The 14,555-nt window shown below is 52.1% G+C and overlaps 1 protein-coding gene across 1 annotated transcript; it reads right to left on the reverse strand.

The window, feature by feature from the left end:
• Positions 1–5,855: 5,855 nt before the first annotated feature.
• Positions 5,856–11,005, reverse strand: PAEP (progestagen associated endometrial protein). Its single transcript, XM_060013256.1, has 7 exons — positions 10,893–11,005; positions 10,062–10,201; positions 9,227–9,300; positions 7,517–7,627; positions 6,705–6,809; positions 6,432–6,473; positions 5,856–5,999 (listed from the first exon to the last, which is right to left on the reverse strand). Exons 1-6 carry the CDS (start codon positions 10,986–10,988, stop codon positions 6,457–6,459), a joined length of 543 nt encoding a protein of 180 aa, XP_059869239.1. The 5' UTR covers positions 10,989–11,005; the 3' UTR covers positions 5,856–5,999; positions 6,432–6,456.
• Between the last annotated feature and the right edge of the window lie 3,550 nt (positions 11,006–14,555).

Genomic DNA, 14,555 nt, shown 5'->3' on the forward strand with positions numbered 1-14,555 from the left:
ATTTTATTTATTTATTTATTGCGGTATGTGGGCCTCTCACTGTTGTGGCCTCTCCCGTTGCGGAGCACAGGCTCTGGACGCGCAGGCTCAGTGGCCATGGCTCACGGGCCCAGCCGCTCCGTGGCATGTGGGATCTTCCCGGACCGGGGCACGAACCCGCGTCCCCTGCATTGGCAGGCAGACTCTCAACCACTGCGCCACCAGGGAAGCCCTAAATCAGCTATTTTAAATAACAAAGAACTAAAGGAAACCAAAGTATGAGGACAACGTCTTACCAAAGACAATATCAATAAAGATGAAGGAATTATTAAAAAAAGAACCAAATAGAAATTCTGGAGTTAAAAAGTGAAACATCTGAAATAAAAAATTTGCTAGAGGAGATCAACGGTAGATTTGAGCAGGCTGAAGAAAGAATCAGTAATCCAAGGAGCTCAACAAATTCCAGTGGATAAATTAAAAGAGATCCACCACTAGATACATCATAATCAAAGTGTCAAAAACCAAAAGCAAAGAAAGGATCTTGAAAGTAACAAAAGAGAAGTGATTCAATAAGATTAACCAATGATTTTTAATCAGACACCATGAAGGCTAGAAAGCGGTGGGACAAAATATTTTAAATGCTGGAAGAAAAAACCCTGTCAACTAAGAATTCTATATCAGAAAAAAATATCCTTCATAAAAAGGGGGGTAGTTGGGCTTCCTTGGTGGCGCAGTGGTTGAGAGTCCGCCTGTCGATGCAGGGGACACAGGCTCATGCCCCAGTCCGAGAAGATCCCACATGCCGTGGAGCGGCTGGGCCTGTGAGCCATGGCCGCTGAGCCTGCGCGTCCAGAGCCTGTGCTCCACAACGGGAGAGGCCACAACAGTGAGAGGCCCGTGTACCACACACACACAAAAAAAGTGGGGGGTTGGTTAAGAATCCACCTGCCAATGCAGGGGACACGGGTTCGAGCCCTGGTCTGGGAAGATCCCACATGCCATGGAGCAACTAAGCCCGTGCGCCACAACTACTGAGCCTGTGCTCCAGAGCCCACACGCCACAACCACAACTACTGGAGCCTGTGCTCCAGAGCCCACACGCCCACGTGCCTAGAGCCTGTGCTCCACAACAACAGAAGCCACCGCAATGAGAAGCTCACGTACCACAACGAAGAGTAGCCCCCACTCGCTGCAACTAGAGAAAGCCTGCACACAGCAATGAAGACCCAATGCAGCCAAAAATAAATAAATAAATAAATAAATATTCTCTTTAAAAAAGGGGGAGGAAGAAGAAGTAGAAGAAGGATGAGGAAGAGGAGGAGGAATTCAAACATTCCAGGAAAATAAAAACTGAGAAAATGTATCACTTGCAGAGTTGCTGTACAAGAAATACTGAAGGAAAATTTTCAGGCTGAAAAAATGGGAAACTAGACAATAACTTGAGTCCACATAATGAAATACAGACAACCAGTAAATATATAAGACAATTAGGTAAATATAAAAGACAAATTAAATGCATTTTTGTAATTTTCTTTTTCACCTGTCTGATTTACAAGATTGCTAATAAGGCAATAATTATGAATCTGTGTCAATGGCCACAAAATGTATAAACATGTAATTAGCATTACAATAACAGCCCAAAGGACAGGAGAAGACATGGGGCTATACAGGAGCAAAGTTTTTGTATACCATAGAAATAAAGTTGGTATTAGTTGATCTAGATTGTTACAAGTTAAGGTGCTAATTGTAATCCCCAAGCCAACTACTAAGAAAATAACTAGACTATATAGTGAAAGAAGAAAGAAGTGCATTAAAATGGTAGTGTAGAAAATATCTATTTCACATAATAGAAGGCATTGATAGAAGACCAGAGGAACAAAAAGGATATAAGACATATAGGAAACAAACAGCAAAATGGCCACTGTGCTATTACACTTTGTGGATGGATTAAACACTCCAGTTAAAAGGCAGAGACTGGGGGCTTCCCTGGTGGTGCAGTGGTTGAGAGTCCGCCTGCCAATGCAGGGGACACGTGTTCGTGCCCCAGTCCGGGAAGATCCCACATGCCGCAGAGCGGCTGGGCCCGTGAGCCATGGCTGCTGAGCCTGTGCGTCCGGAGCCTGTGCTCCACAATGGGAGAGGCCACAACAGTGAGAGGCCTGCAAAAAAAAAAAAAAAAAAAAAGGCAGAGACTGTTACAGCCCAGACCTACTCTACTCCACCCCTTTGCATGACAGACATTTAACAGAATAAAGTCAACGTATACACACTACTGTGTATAAAATAGATAATCAACAAGGACCTATTGTATAGTACAGGGAACTCTACTCAATACTCTGTAATAACCTATATGGGAAAAGAATCTGAAAAAGAATAGATATACATATATGTATAACTGAATCACTTTGCTGTACACCTGAAACTAACACAACACTGTAAATCAACTATACTCCAATATAAAATGAAAATTTTTAAAAAGGGCAGAGACTGTGAGAATGGATTAAAAAACCATGATCCAACCATATGCTGTCTACAGAAGACAATTTAGATTCAAAACCACTCACAGACCTAGTTTAGGCTGAACTAAAAGGATTGAAAAAGTATACCATGGGAACAGTAACCAAAAGAGAGCTAGAGGGGCTACACTAATATCAAACAAAATAGACAAAGATAAAAACTGTTACTATGGACAAAATAGGACATTTTTAATGATAAAAGAGTTCAATCCATTAAGAAGAAATAACAATTATTAACATGCATGCACGAAACAACAGAGTCCTAAAAAGTTACAGAATTGAAGGGAGAAACTGACAATTCAACAACAACAGTTGGAGACCACAATACCTAACTTTCAATAATGGACAGAGAAACTAGACAGAAAATCAACAAGTAAATGGAAGGCTTGAAGAACACTGCAAACTAGACCTAAGAGACATCTGTAGGGCTTCCCTGGTGGCGCAGTGGTTGAGAGTCCACCTGCCGATGCAGGGGACGCGGGTTCGTGCCCCGGTCCGGGAAGATCCCACATGCCGCGGAGCGGCTGGGCCCGTGAGCCATGGCCGCTGAGCCTGCGCGTCCGGAGCCTGTGCTCCACAACGGGAGAGGCCACAACTGTGCGAGGCCCACGTACCGCAAAAAAAAAAAAAAAGACCCTGCAAGAGACATCTGTAGAACATTCCTCCCGACGACAGAAGGATATTTGTTCTTCTCAAGTGCACATGGAACATTCTCCAGGAACGACCATCTTAAAGACCATGGTAAAATAAGTCTCAATAGATTCAAAAGGATTCGAATCATGTAAAGTTATTCTCTGACCAACATGGAATAAAATTAGAAATAAATAACAAAAAGAAATTTGGGAAATCCACAGATATGTGGACATTAAACAACACACTCCTAAATAGTCAGTGGGCCAAAGAAGAAACAGCAAGGCAAACTGTAAAATACCTTGCGATGATTGACAATAAAAACACAATATCCCAGAACTTCTGGGATGCAGTGGTAGCAGTGCTTATAGCAAAACATAGCTGTAAGTGCCTACGTTAAGAAACAAGAAAGATCTCAAGTTCATAACCTAACTTTACACGTTAAGGAAAAAGAAAATGAAGAACAAATTAAATTACGGCAAGCAGAAGAAACAATGATAAAAATGAAAGAGTAAATAAATGAAATAAAGAGTGGAATAAGAGAAAAATCAATGAAACCAAAATTGGTTCTTTGAAAATCGTAACAAAATTGACAAACCTCTAACTAGAATAACCAAATAAAAAGAGAGACGACTCAAATTACTAATGTCAGGAGTGAAAGAGGGGACATTACCAACAACCTTCAGAAGTAATTATGATTATATGAGCAATTATATGCTAACTGATTAGATAACGACATGGAGAAATTCTTTGAAAGATATAAACCCTTAGAGATTCCTAGAAAGACTCAAGAAGAAAGGAAAAATTTGAATAGGTCTCTAACATGTAAAGAGATTGAACATGTAACATGTAAAGAGATTGAATTAATAATAAAACATTTTCCATGAAGAAAAGCCCAGGACCAGAAGACTTCATTGGCAAATTCTACCAAATGTCTGAAGAAGAATTAATACGAATCCTTCACAACCTATTCCAAAAATTAGAAGAGGATTCATCCTAGGAGACCAGCATCACCCTGACGCCAAAACCCGACAGAGCCATCACAGGAAAACTACAGACCAATATCTTATATGATATAGAGGCAAAAAGTTTCCACAAAATACTAGAAAACCACATCTAGGAGCACACTAAAAGGATTCTACACCACAGACTAGTGGGATTTATTCCAGGGATGCAAGGTTGATTCCACATAGAAAAATCAATCATTGTAATACACCATATTAATAGGATAAAAATTAAAACCACATGATCATTTCAATATATGCAGAAAAGTTGCTTGACGAAATCCACCGTCCCTTCATAATATAAACATTCAACAAACTAGGGATGGAAGGGAACTTTTTCAACCTGGTAAACCAAAAACATAGCAGCAACAACAAAAATAGGTAAAACGGACTTTATCAAACCTAAAAACGTACAAATTCAGGTGAATATTAGAGAGTGTCAAGGGGAAATGTAAGCCGCCCCGCGGCACGTGGGATCCTCCGGGACCGGGGCACGAGCCCGCGTCCCCTGCATCGGCAGGCGGACTCCCAACCACTGCGCCACCAGGGAAGCCCTAAAATATTTATTTTAAAATCAATTAATGGTGCTTATATGGGTGTTCCTCTCTTAATCTGTTAACAAATTTATTATATATCGTCTAATGTGGAAACATGATTTTCTGCCTTAAATCCTTAGGTACTGAATACGTTGTTGGATTCGACCTGTTAATAAATTATTGGGATATTTGTATGTTTATTCCAAGTGATGGCTCTGCTTTTTTTTGTCTCCTGCATCATCCCATCCAGCTTTGTTAGAGGACAGTCCAGACTCCGCATCTCTCTGTGCCCTGGAACAGACTGTATGAGCCAGGAGCCATGACGGCGGTTTGCTGGTTCTCATCCATAGACTGAGAAGATCTGGCACTGGAACCGTTCTTTACTTTCTAGAGTTATTGTTCTTTCAAAGTTTTCTTTTTTAGCCAATATTGGTATTTAATAGTTTTCTAGAAACGTATCCACTTTACCTATATTTTCAAAACTTTAATATTCTACATAAATTGTTATTATATGTAACTATACCTATAGCAATATGTGCGTATATTATGTTAGACGTAAACTGTTCTTATGATTTAAAAATCCCCGTTTCTGTCGCTATATACCCCCTTTCCATTTGTGATGCTCAAAGGTGGTTGCAGAACAAGCGTCCTCCAAGGGTGACCTCTTTTGTCCAGCTCCTCTGTCCGGGGGAAATCTCTCTATTGCATTTTAGCACAGAAAAGATCAGTGCATTTTTGGCATATGAAGTTTGATATCAATAGTCTTACTAGTAGCAATTACCTTTATGTTCCTGAAAGCTGGTCATGAGGGTCATGGGGCTGCATTTGTAAAAGAGGGCAGAATTTGATCTGCAAGCAACTAAATTAAGTTTTTATATCAATGTTTATTAGACTAAGGGACAGCAAGTTTCCGTTTCCTGTCCTTTGTGGAGTTTGGGTGTTGGCTGAAGATGCAAAGCTAACTGGCAGGTGCCTCTGCCGCGTCCCTACCTAGTTTCCAGAAGTTTAAAGGAGCCGTGATGACGTGTGCAGGGCCCCCAGGTGTCATGAGGCCTGTGAGGCAGACACCTTAGGTCCCGGCCCTGTGTCACCGCCTGAGCCGCCCGGGTCCCCAGCCCACGCGCATCGGCCAGGAAAGACTCAGACAGGAGTGTGCACTGGTTTACGGCTTTATTGCTGAAGGAGGAACGCCCCCGAGCAGGAGACCCCAGGCGGGGCCCGGAGGGGCCTGGGTCCCAAGAGGGGTGACCTTGGTCCTGGTGCCTCCTGACCCTGCTGGTGGGGGAGGTGGGGGTGACGTCATCTGTCCCCAGAGGGGCCAAGGCTCCCGGGCCCTGAAATGGACATGGGGCTCTCCTGTGATTCCTGGGGAACCTGCTGGACCCTCGCCAGCGCCCCCTCCCCGGGCTGGGCCTGGGGGTGCAGGACGGCCCCTCCTCGGGAGAGGGACCCCCCGCCTCTCCCCTCAGGTGGAGTGTCTGTCACCGGTGCCCGCTTCCGGGGCCTCCACCTTGGCCCTCGGCCCTGCGCAGAGGGAGCAGGGGGAGGTCAGCATGCGAGTGAGGCCAGGACACAGGAAACGACCTCCCCAAAGGCCACCCCTCGAGAGTGGGCACGCGGCCAGCGGCTCTGCAGTCTCCAGGAGAGACCCCAGCTTCCAGCCATTCCCCCAGGGGGACCCCAGGGCCTGATGGGGGAGCCCGGGCCCCACCAAGACCCCCACCCTTTGCACGTGCCCAGGATGTGGGGCAGGGGGGTTACGTTACCTCCAGGGCGCCGGCGGGAGCTCACCTAGACGCGGCACTGCTCTGTGGGGGAGGGAGAGCCGTGCGGGAGGGTCAGGACGGGACTGGGCGCCCCAGGGACAGAGGGGCCTGGCAGGGGGTGGGGAGGCAGGGGCCCACCTCGGGGCGCTGCACCTCCACCCCCTTCCTCCCGGGAGCCCTGGGGAGAATGGGGCTCACCACGGGAGGAAGTCTTCCCCGGGCGGGGCTGGTGGCTTTCTGCCCAGGGAGCCGGGGCGGGGCCTGGGAGCTCACCTTCCAGCTGGGTCGGGCTGAAGGAGAGCCGGATGTGCATGGGCAGGGGCTTGATGGCTTTGTTGAATTTCTCCATGACCCCGTCGTCCACTTGCAGGGTCCTGGCTGTGGGGGAGGGGTCAGTCCCTGGGGGCACCCCGCCCCCCCCCCCAGAGCTCGGGGACGCCGAGGGCCCTGCCCCCCCCACAGGGTGGTCTGCAGGGCTCAGCGCCCCCGCCCTCCGGGGCCCCTGCCCTCCCCGCTCGGCCCATTCCCCTCGTCGTCCTCCCGGTGCACTAAAGTGGGAGTCTGCACGGCACCCCCCTCCGGACGTCTGAGTCTCCTGCTGCCCTCCCCGCCCCACCCTGGGGCTGGCTGACTTATGACCAGGAGCCTGCACTGCCTGATGCCCACGGCCACTTCCCTGGGGACACACAGTGGCACATGTCTGTGACAATAAAGATGTCACCTGACATTTGTTTTCAGGACGTTATAGTAGAAAGATGTCTCTGTGACTGAATTCTTATTTGGTGAAGTAATTGAAACTCCTGGGTAACAAAGGCTGTTGGATTCATAGTGACCCGCTGGCTCCATTGCGATGGTCACACCAGTCACAGCGCTTGCAGTCCGCCTGCCCCTCAGCCCGCGGTCTGTCCCTCGTCCCCAACCACCCCCCGGCCCACAGGAGACCAGGCCACAGGATGCGACCCTCTCCCGATGACCCCTCACCCCTCCTCCTCTTCCTCAGGTGTCAGGCTCCCCCGTTCCCACGCGCTCTCCGCAGTGAGGACCACACCGCGGGTCTCCCCGGGAAGCAGGGCTTGGGCGCATACCCAGGTACTGGCAGGTCAGGCTGCGCTCGGGGTCAGCCGTGTTTTCCATGCAGAAGAGCAGGTAGTTTGTGTAGTCGGAGTCCAACACGAAGATCTTATTCTCATTCAGGACTGGAAGGGAGACCAAGACAGGGCAGAAGTAAGTTCCAGCGGGGGCAGTGCTGGCCAGCTCCTCTGGTCACCACCCGGCAAGGACTGGGCCGGGAGTGCCTCCTGCACTCCCCACACTCCAACGTGCCGCAGGCCCTTCCCCAGAGCCGTCCCCAGGCCCATCAACCACGGATGTGCCAGAGACATTCCACCGCCTCCTGGACTCAGGAACACACAGCGCTCAATCCAAGATGCCCCCCGGGAGCCAGAGTGGTCAAGAAATGCACATATATACAATGGAATATTACTCAGCCATGAAAAGGAACGAAACTGAGCTACTTGTAATGAGGTGGATGGACCTAGAGTCTGTCATACAGAGTGAAGTAAGTCAGAAAGAGAAAGACAAATACCGTCTGCTAACACATATATATGGAATTTAAGGGAAAAAAATGCCATGAAGAACCTAGGGGTAAGACAGGAATAAAGACACAGACCTACTAGAGAATGGGCTTGAGGATATGGGGAGGGGGAAGGGTAAGCTGTGACAAAACGAGAGAGAGGCATGGACATATATACACTACCAGACGTAAGGTAGATAGCTAGTGGGAAGCAGCCGCATAGCACAGGGAGATCAGCTCGGTGCTTTGTGACCGCCTAGAGGGGTGGGACAGGGAGGGTGGGAGGGAGGAAGACGCAAGAGGGAAGAGATATGGGGATATATGTATATGTATAACTGATTCACTTTGTTATAAAGCAGAAACTAACACACCATTGTAAAGCAATTATACTCCAATAAAGATGTAAAAAAAATGAAAGAAAGAAATAGGGTTGTCACGCCGACCTCAGGTGAGACTGGGCACCGCCGAGCGAGGGAGGAGGGGAACGTCCCAAGAACGGTTACATTGCGGGGCAGCCCTGAGCCGTGGGAACTGGGGCGGCAGGAGTGAGGGTTGCCCTGACAGAGGCCAGCGGGCGGCAGCGGCTGCACCGCAGGGTCAGGTAGCTTCAGGGGCAACGCCAGCATCCTGACCCAGTGCGGGCAGGTGGCTCTGGAGCCCCTGGGGCAGGCGCCCTGGCAGTGGTCAGTTCTTGTCTGGCACAGACAAGAGTGAGTGAGTCAGAGTGAGTCCCAAGGTGGCCCAGGCGCCCAGCGGGAGTGGCCCTGGTGGAAGCCCCCCTGCCCCCCATGGTGCTTTCTCATCTTGGATTTAGTGAGGAATGAGTGAACCAGTGGATGAGGGAAGGAACCCGTCTCGTGGAGATGGAGGAACCCATGTGGTGGGCTGGGGGCCGTGGGGCATCCTGACCGCTGACAGTGGCTCTGAGCTCCGCCTGGACGGGCACAGATGCTTCCTGAGCTCAGCCTGAGGGGCCCGAGCTCCCGGCAGAGAGAGCTTGGAGAGTCACCTTGGGGAGTGAGGCCAGCCTAGCAGGGGCCTGCCCACGGCCACTGGCCCCACATCACCGGGCAAGGGGGCAGGGAGGGCAGTGAAGCTGGTGTAATAAGAGCGTCACTCGTCACCCCCAGCCCCTTGGCATCCTCGGGCCTGGTGCCAGCCCCCTGCACCTGCCCAGAGCCCCCCAGGGTGGTGGGGCTCCTACCACAGACCCGACACTTACAGTTGATCTTGAACACAGCAGGGATCTCGGTTTTCTCTGCGATGATTTTCTCCTTAACACACCCGTCCTTGTCCCTGAAAGGCAGGCGTTTCCTGAGCCACGTGCACAGGCCATGCACTGTTGATCAGGCCAAACTGTGGGCCAGGGTGGAAGCTGGCCCCGGGAGGGGCCCGAGCCGGGGGGGCATTGGAGCCCAGCTGGTCACCCAGGCCTTGGCTGCGCTCACAGGAACCTCTAGGGCCACGGGTGACCAGGTTGGACAGGCCACAAGAGGCCAGACGGAGTGGGGGAGAAAGGGCCGGGAGCGGCCAGGCCCCGCGGTCCGGGGCAACGGCCTGCACCTGCAGACAGTCCTGGGGTTCGGGCCCCCATCTCTGCGCCCCACCCCCGCTCCGAGGGCAGATGGGGCTCTCCCCCCTCTGCTTTGTCCCTGTGACATCCCGTTCATCTGAGATATCGAAGTGTTCAGACCAGAAAAGATGCAAAACGTCTCCCCGTTGCTCAGGTACATTCGTAACCCTAACCCAACACAGAATTAAAGTAGCTGCCTGAATGCACACGTCCTTCCTACGCGTTTCCACTTTAGTGGACTTTATCTCCCTTTCCAAGTCAACTAAGATGATGTTTTATGTTCATTTATTTTATTATGTTCCGAAGCATCAAATTAATAAAAGTTAAAAAAAAAAAAAGCCCTGGGTGGGGCTCCGAGGGCCCCATTGCCCGTCCCTGGGGCCCTGGTCCCGCCCAGAGTGCAGCCGGGTCCCACCAGGAGCCCTGACCGCCGCCCGCCCCCTGCTGGCCTGCAGCCCCGGCGGGGTGTGGGGACCACGCGCACCTTTTCTGCAGGAAGATCTCCAGGTCGCCCTGCGGCGTGGGCCTCAGCTCCTCCACGTTCACTCTCAGGGGGGCGCTCTTGGTGTCCAGCAAGGAGATGTCGCTGGCCGCCATGGCCACGGAGTGCCACGTCCCTGCCACCTGGGGAGCGGGCTTGATCGGCACTCCGGGGGGGCGGGAAGGGGACCCCGTCCCCACGGTGGGCTCTCTGTCCCACCCCGACCTGAGGCAGCCCTGAGACACCCCCTCCTCGGCACCCTGAGGAATGTTCTCCCTAAACTCACTCTGAGCCCCAAGAAGGACCCGGAGGAGCCCATCACACAAGTGGGAATGTTTGGACCTTGGGGAGACGTGGCTGGAGGTGGGGAAAGGTTGGGGGGCAGAGAGACCCTATTAGGGGCTTAACTGTGTCCCTTTAACCCCCAGAGCCTCAGAACATAACTCTTTGGAGACAGGGTCTTTAAAGAGATGACAAAGGTAAGATGAGGCCATTAGGGTGGGCCCTGATCCAGTGGGACTGATGACCTCATAAGGAGAGGAAATTGGACACAGGGATGACCAGGTAAAGACACAGGGAGAAGACAGCCGTCTACACGCCCAGGAGAGCGGCCTCAGGAGAAACCAGCCCTGCCGACACCCTGATCTCAGACTTCCAGCCTCCAGGATGCGAGACGATAACCGTGTTGTTTAAGCGGCCCTGTCGGGGGTATTTGTTAGGGCGGCCCTAGCAGGGTAATGCGCACCCCAGACATCACAGCCTCCTCTGTCTCCCCTTGGCCTCTGAGACCCCTGCCCGCCCTGCAGCTCACCACCCACCCAGCCCCCCTCGAACCCTTTGGATGTCCAGGTCCTCCATGGTCCGGATGACGCTGACAGCCTGGGTGCCACACGTGAGGGCCAGGCCCAGGGCGAGCAGGAGGCACATCATGGCTGCAGGCTTGGTGGCTCTTCTGGGCTCTGGAGGGAGACGAAGGCCGAGGCACTGGGCTCGGGGTCTTATATAGGAGGAGGGCCAGCGGCCAGCCTGTGCTGGGCTCCCCGCCACGCAGTTCCCCGAATCCCCTGTGACTCACCCTCAGGCCCTCGGGTGGCTTCCTCAGCTGGGACAATAGGAGGCCTTCTTCCCTCCGAGGCCAAGCAGGAAGGTCCCCTGCGTCCCCGGGACTGGACGTCTCCTGCTTGGCCCCAGAGAGGAAGGGTCTGGAGTGCGAGTCCAGGCTGGCCGCCAGCGTCAGGAACACTTCCTGGGTCGGGCTCTTGGACAAGGACAGGTCAGAGCCAGCACTGAGGACAGCTGTGTCCTGGAGGGCGGGTCCATGGGTTGGCCGGGGTCTGGAGAGGCCCATGCCAGGAAGGACCCAGGGATGTGAGCCAGGGGGTGGCCGTCTGCCCCGAACAAGGGGGTCCCGTCACCCGCACCCGTCACCCCTCTCTTGTGGGCTGCCCTTCCTGGGGGCTCCACTAGCTCCCGGGGCCTCCCACCCGGTCCTGCTGAGCGAGGCCTCCCGAAAGGCTATGGTCCCGCTGGGTTCCTCCTGCTTCTGGTACACTCTCCTGTCTTGGGCATCGGCTCCTCCAAACCCCACGGACGTGGCCTTGGGCGAAGGGCTCTCTGCGGTCACCCCACCCCCTGCAGGCTGGGGTGAGGGTGACGTGGGGCTCAGGTGGGGCTCCAAGGATGGGCCTGGCCTGTAGTGAGAGCTCTGCAAGTGTCTGCTGCCCAGTTAGGGTGGCAATAAAGACAACAGTGCTGACAGCAGCAGTCATCCGAACCCCCAGAGCCACCCAGCCGGGAAGGTGACCTGACCTTTGGGGGTGCAGCGGAGCAACACCGCGTGCTCCGTGTCTGTGAGCGTGATAGAAAGGTCCACAGTATCTGAATCTTCGATCTACCGAATCTTACGTTTTAAATCTCCCAGGGCACTCCCCTCCACACCACTCAAGGCTGAAGCAAGTCGCCTTCAGCACCTTGGGAGGGACGGGGCCCTGGCGCTGGGCATGTACGTAAGTCTGGAGGGGCATCGAGCAGGACACAGAAGCATCTGTCTCGCTGAGTCCACCTTGACAACAACACCCCCGGGGGCTGTGCAGGCCCTGTGTCCCGTGCCAGGGGGGCTGCAAAGGCCATCAATTGACATTCCAAGTGATTAACCTGCTCATCTCGGGGTGGCGGGGGCGTGGACTCTGGGGTGGGGGAAAGGGGCAAGGTGGGGATATCTCCCGATGGTGGGAGACTTGGAGGGTCGGCCCCTGTGCCCCCCCCCGACGTGTAGGGTCTTTCCAGGTGGCCACTGTCATTGTCAGCGTCTTGGGAGGCTAAGGGGTCTCCTAGACTAGCTCTGGTTTGCTATCTGGCCTCTGGTTTCTTTCCTGTAGAGACCACTGGTTACTGCGCCAGGAAAGAGCCCGTGCACTGGAGAGACTGCAGGACCCCAGGCTGCCCTCAGACTCCCCTTTCCCAGGGTGGGGGCCGTGAAAGAAGGAGGAGGCTCGGGCAGCCCCAGTCCTCGCCCTGATCTGTTTCATCTCCTTTAATTCTTGCGACAATCCTCCAAGCTCAGGGTCCCCAGTTCCCTCTGTTACGACGAGCCACAGGCAGTTATGGAGTTGAATTCTGTCGCCCCAGAACACACGTTCACCCAGAACCTCAGGATGGGACCTTATTTGGAAACAGGGTCTTTACAGGTGTAAGTAGTTCAGATGAGGCGTGCTGGAAGGGGGCTGATGTACTGTCTGGTGTCCTTGTAAGAGAAGACGAGGACACGGAGGGGACACAGGGAGAAGGCATTGAACGCGGAGGCAGAGATTGGAGCGCGGCTTCTACGAGACCAGGCTCCAAGGACTGATGCAACACCAGCAGCTGGAGAAGCGGGAAAGGGTCCTTCCTGGGAGTCTCTGGAGGGACCTCGGTCCTCCGACGCCCGCACTGTGGACTTCTGGCCTCAGACAGGACAGGGCACACTTCTGTAGTTAGAAGCCCCCCTGCTCAGGGGGTGGCCCCCTAGGACATCAGCACGGGCGGCTTGGACCCGGGGGTCAGATGCGAGAGGCCATCCCCTTCAACACAGCTCCGCTCTCAGAACTGGGTCACGCAGGGCAGAGGGAGGTCAGCCAGAGAGAAACAAGCACCGTGTTTCTCGGTGAGCTTGGGAAATCGGGATCCCACCCGCCGCGGGGCATCCGTGCTGCAGGTTCTCACGTGTTCCTGTGAACCGAGACCACAAAGCATGCCCTTCAGGGCACAACTATTCATAACTTCCAGGAACCTTCAGTTTCCATAGAATACCATCCAAAAAATAAAATTGGAAAAAAAAAAAAAAAGAGAGAGAGAAAAGGAAAAAAAAGCACCCACTGGCCTTGGGCAGTTGGCATTGTCCATTGTGGGAGGGAGACTGAGATCTAAGGGCTCAGCTTCCCCCAGGTCATGCGTTGCCCCAGAAAGTGGGACCTGGGAGGAGACCTGGGCCCCCACCAGCTCTCAGTCACTCCCCCTCCCACCAAAACCCCTTGCTCTTTAGAACCATGTCAGGAAGTCGGGCCTGTAACTGCAGAAGCAGGAAATCACCTATCTCAGAATGAAATCGTGGGGCCGGGCAGGGTCAGTGGGCCTTCACACAGCTGAGGATGCCATGCTGCTCGGGGCCTCAACCTCAGCACCGGGAAGCCAGTCTGAGTTTCGCTGCTCACGACCGTGGTGGCCGGCACCAGGTGCCCCCCACGCATGTCCAATAAAATGGACAGCCTACAAGAAATGGACAAATTCCTTGAAATGTACAGTCTCCCAAGACTGAACCAGGAAGAAATAGAAAATAGGAACAGACCAATTACCAGTAATGAAATTAAATCAGTAGTTTAAAAAACTCCCACAAACAGAAGTCCAGGACCAGATGGCTTCACAGGTGAATTCTACCAAACATTTAAAGAGTTAACACCTATCCCTCTCAAACTATTCCAAAAAATTGAAGAGGAGGAAACACTTCTGAACTCATTCCATGAGGCCAGCATCACCCTGATAACAAAACCAGGCAAAAACACTACCAAAAAAGAAAATTATAGGTCAATATCACCGATGGACGTAGACGTAAAAATCCTCAACAAAATATTAGCAAGGTGAATTCAACAGTACATTAAAAAGACCATACACCATGATCAAGTGGGATTTATCCCGGGGATGCAAATATATCTGCAAATCAATCAATGTGATATACCACATTAACAAAGTGAAGAATAAAAACCATATGATCATCTCAATAGATGCAGAAAAAGCTTTCAACAAAACTCAACATACTTTTATGCTAAAAACTCTCAACAAAGTGTGTATAGAGGGAACAAACCTCAACATAATAAAGGCCACATAGGACGAGCCCACAGCCAACATCATTCTCAATGATGAAAAGCTGAAAGCATTTCCTCTAAAATCAGAAACAAGATAAGGATGTCCACTGTCACCACCTTTATTCAACATAGTACTGGGAGTCCTAGCCGCAGCCCTCAG

Source organism: Delphinus delphis, chromosome 6, assembly GCF_949987515.2.
Source record: "Delphinus delphis chromosome 6, mDelDel1.2, whole genome shotgun sequence".
Lineage (NCBI taxonomy): Eukaryota > Metazoa > Chordata > Mammalia > Artiodactyla > Delphinidae > Delphinus > Delphinus delphis.

Bases quoted from the DNA above. Each gene is read 5' to 3' on its own strand.
- PAEP (XM_060013256.1), bottom strand. From the start codon at position 10,988: ATGATGTGCCTCCTGCTCGCCCTGGGCCTGGCCCTCACGTGTGGCACC. The intron at 10,202-10,892 runs GTTCGAGGGGGG...CCCGCTCCCCAG, and splicing joins AGGACCTGGACATCCAAAGG to GTGGCAGGGACGTGGCACTC. The intron at 6,810-7,516 runs GTATGCGCCCAA...CCTCCCCCACAG, and splicing joins CCTGACCTGCCAGTACCTGG to CCAGGACCCTGCAAGTGGAC.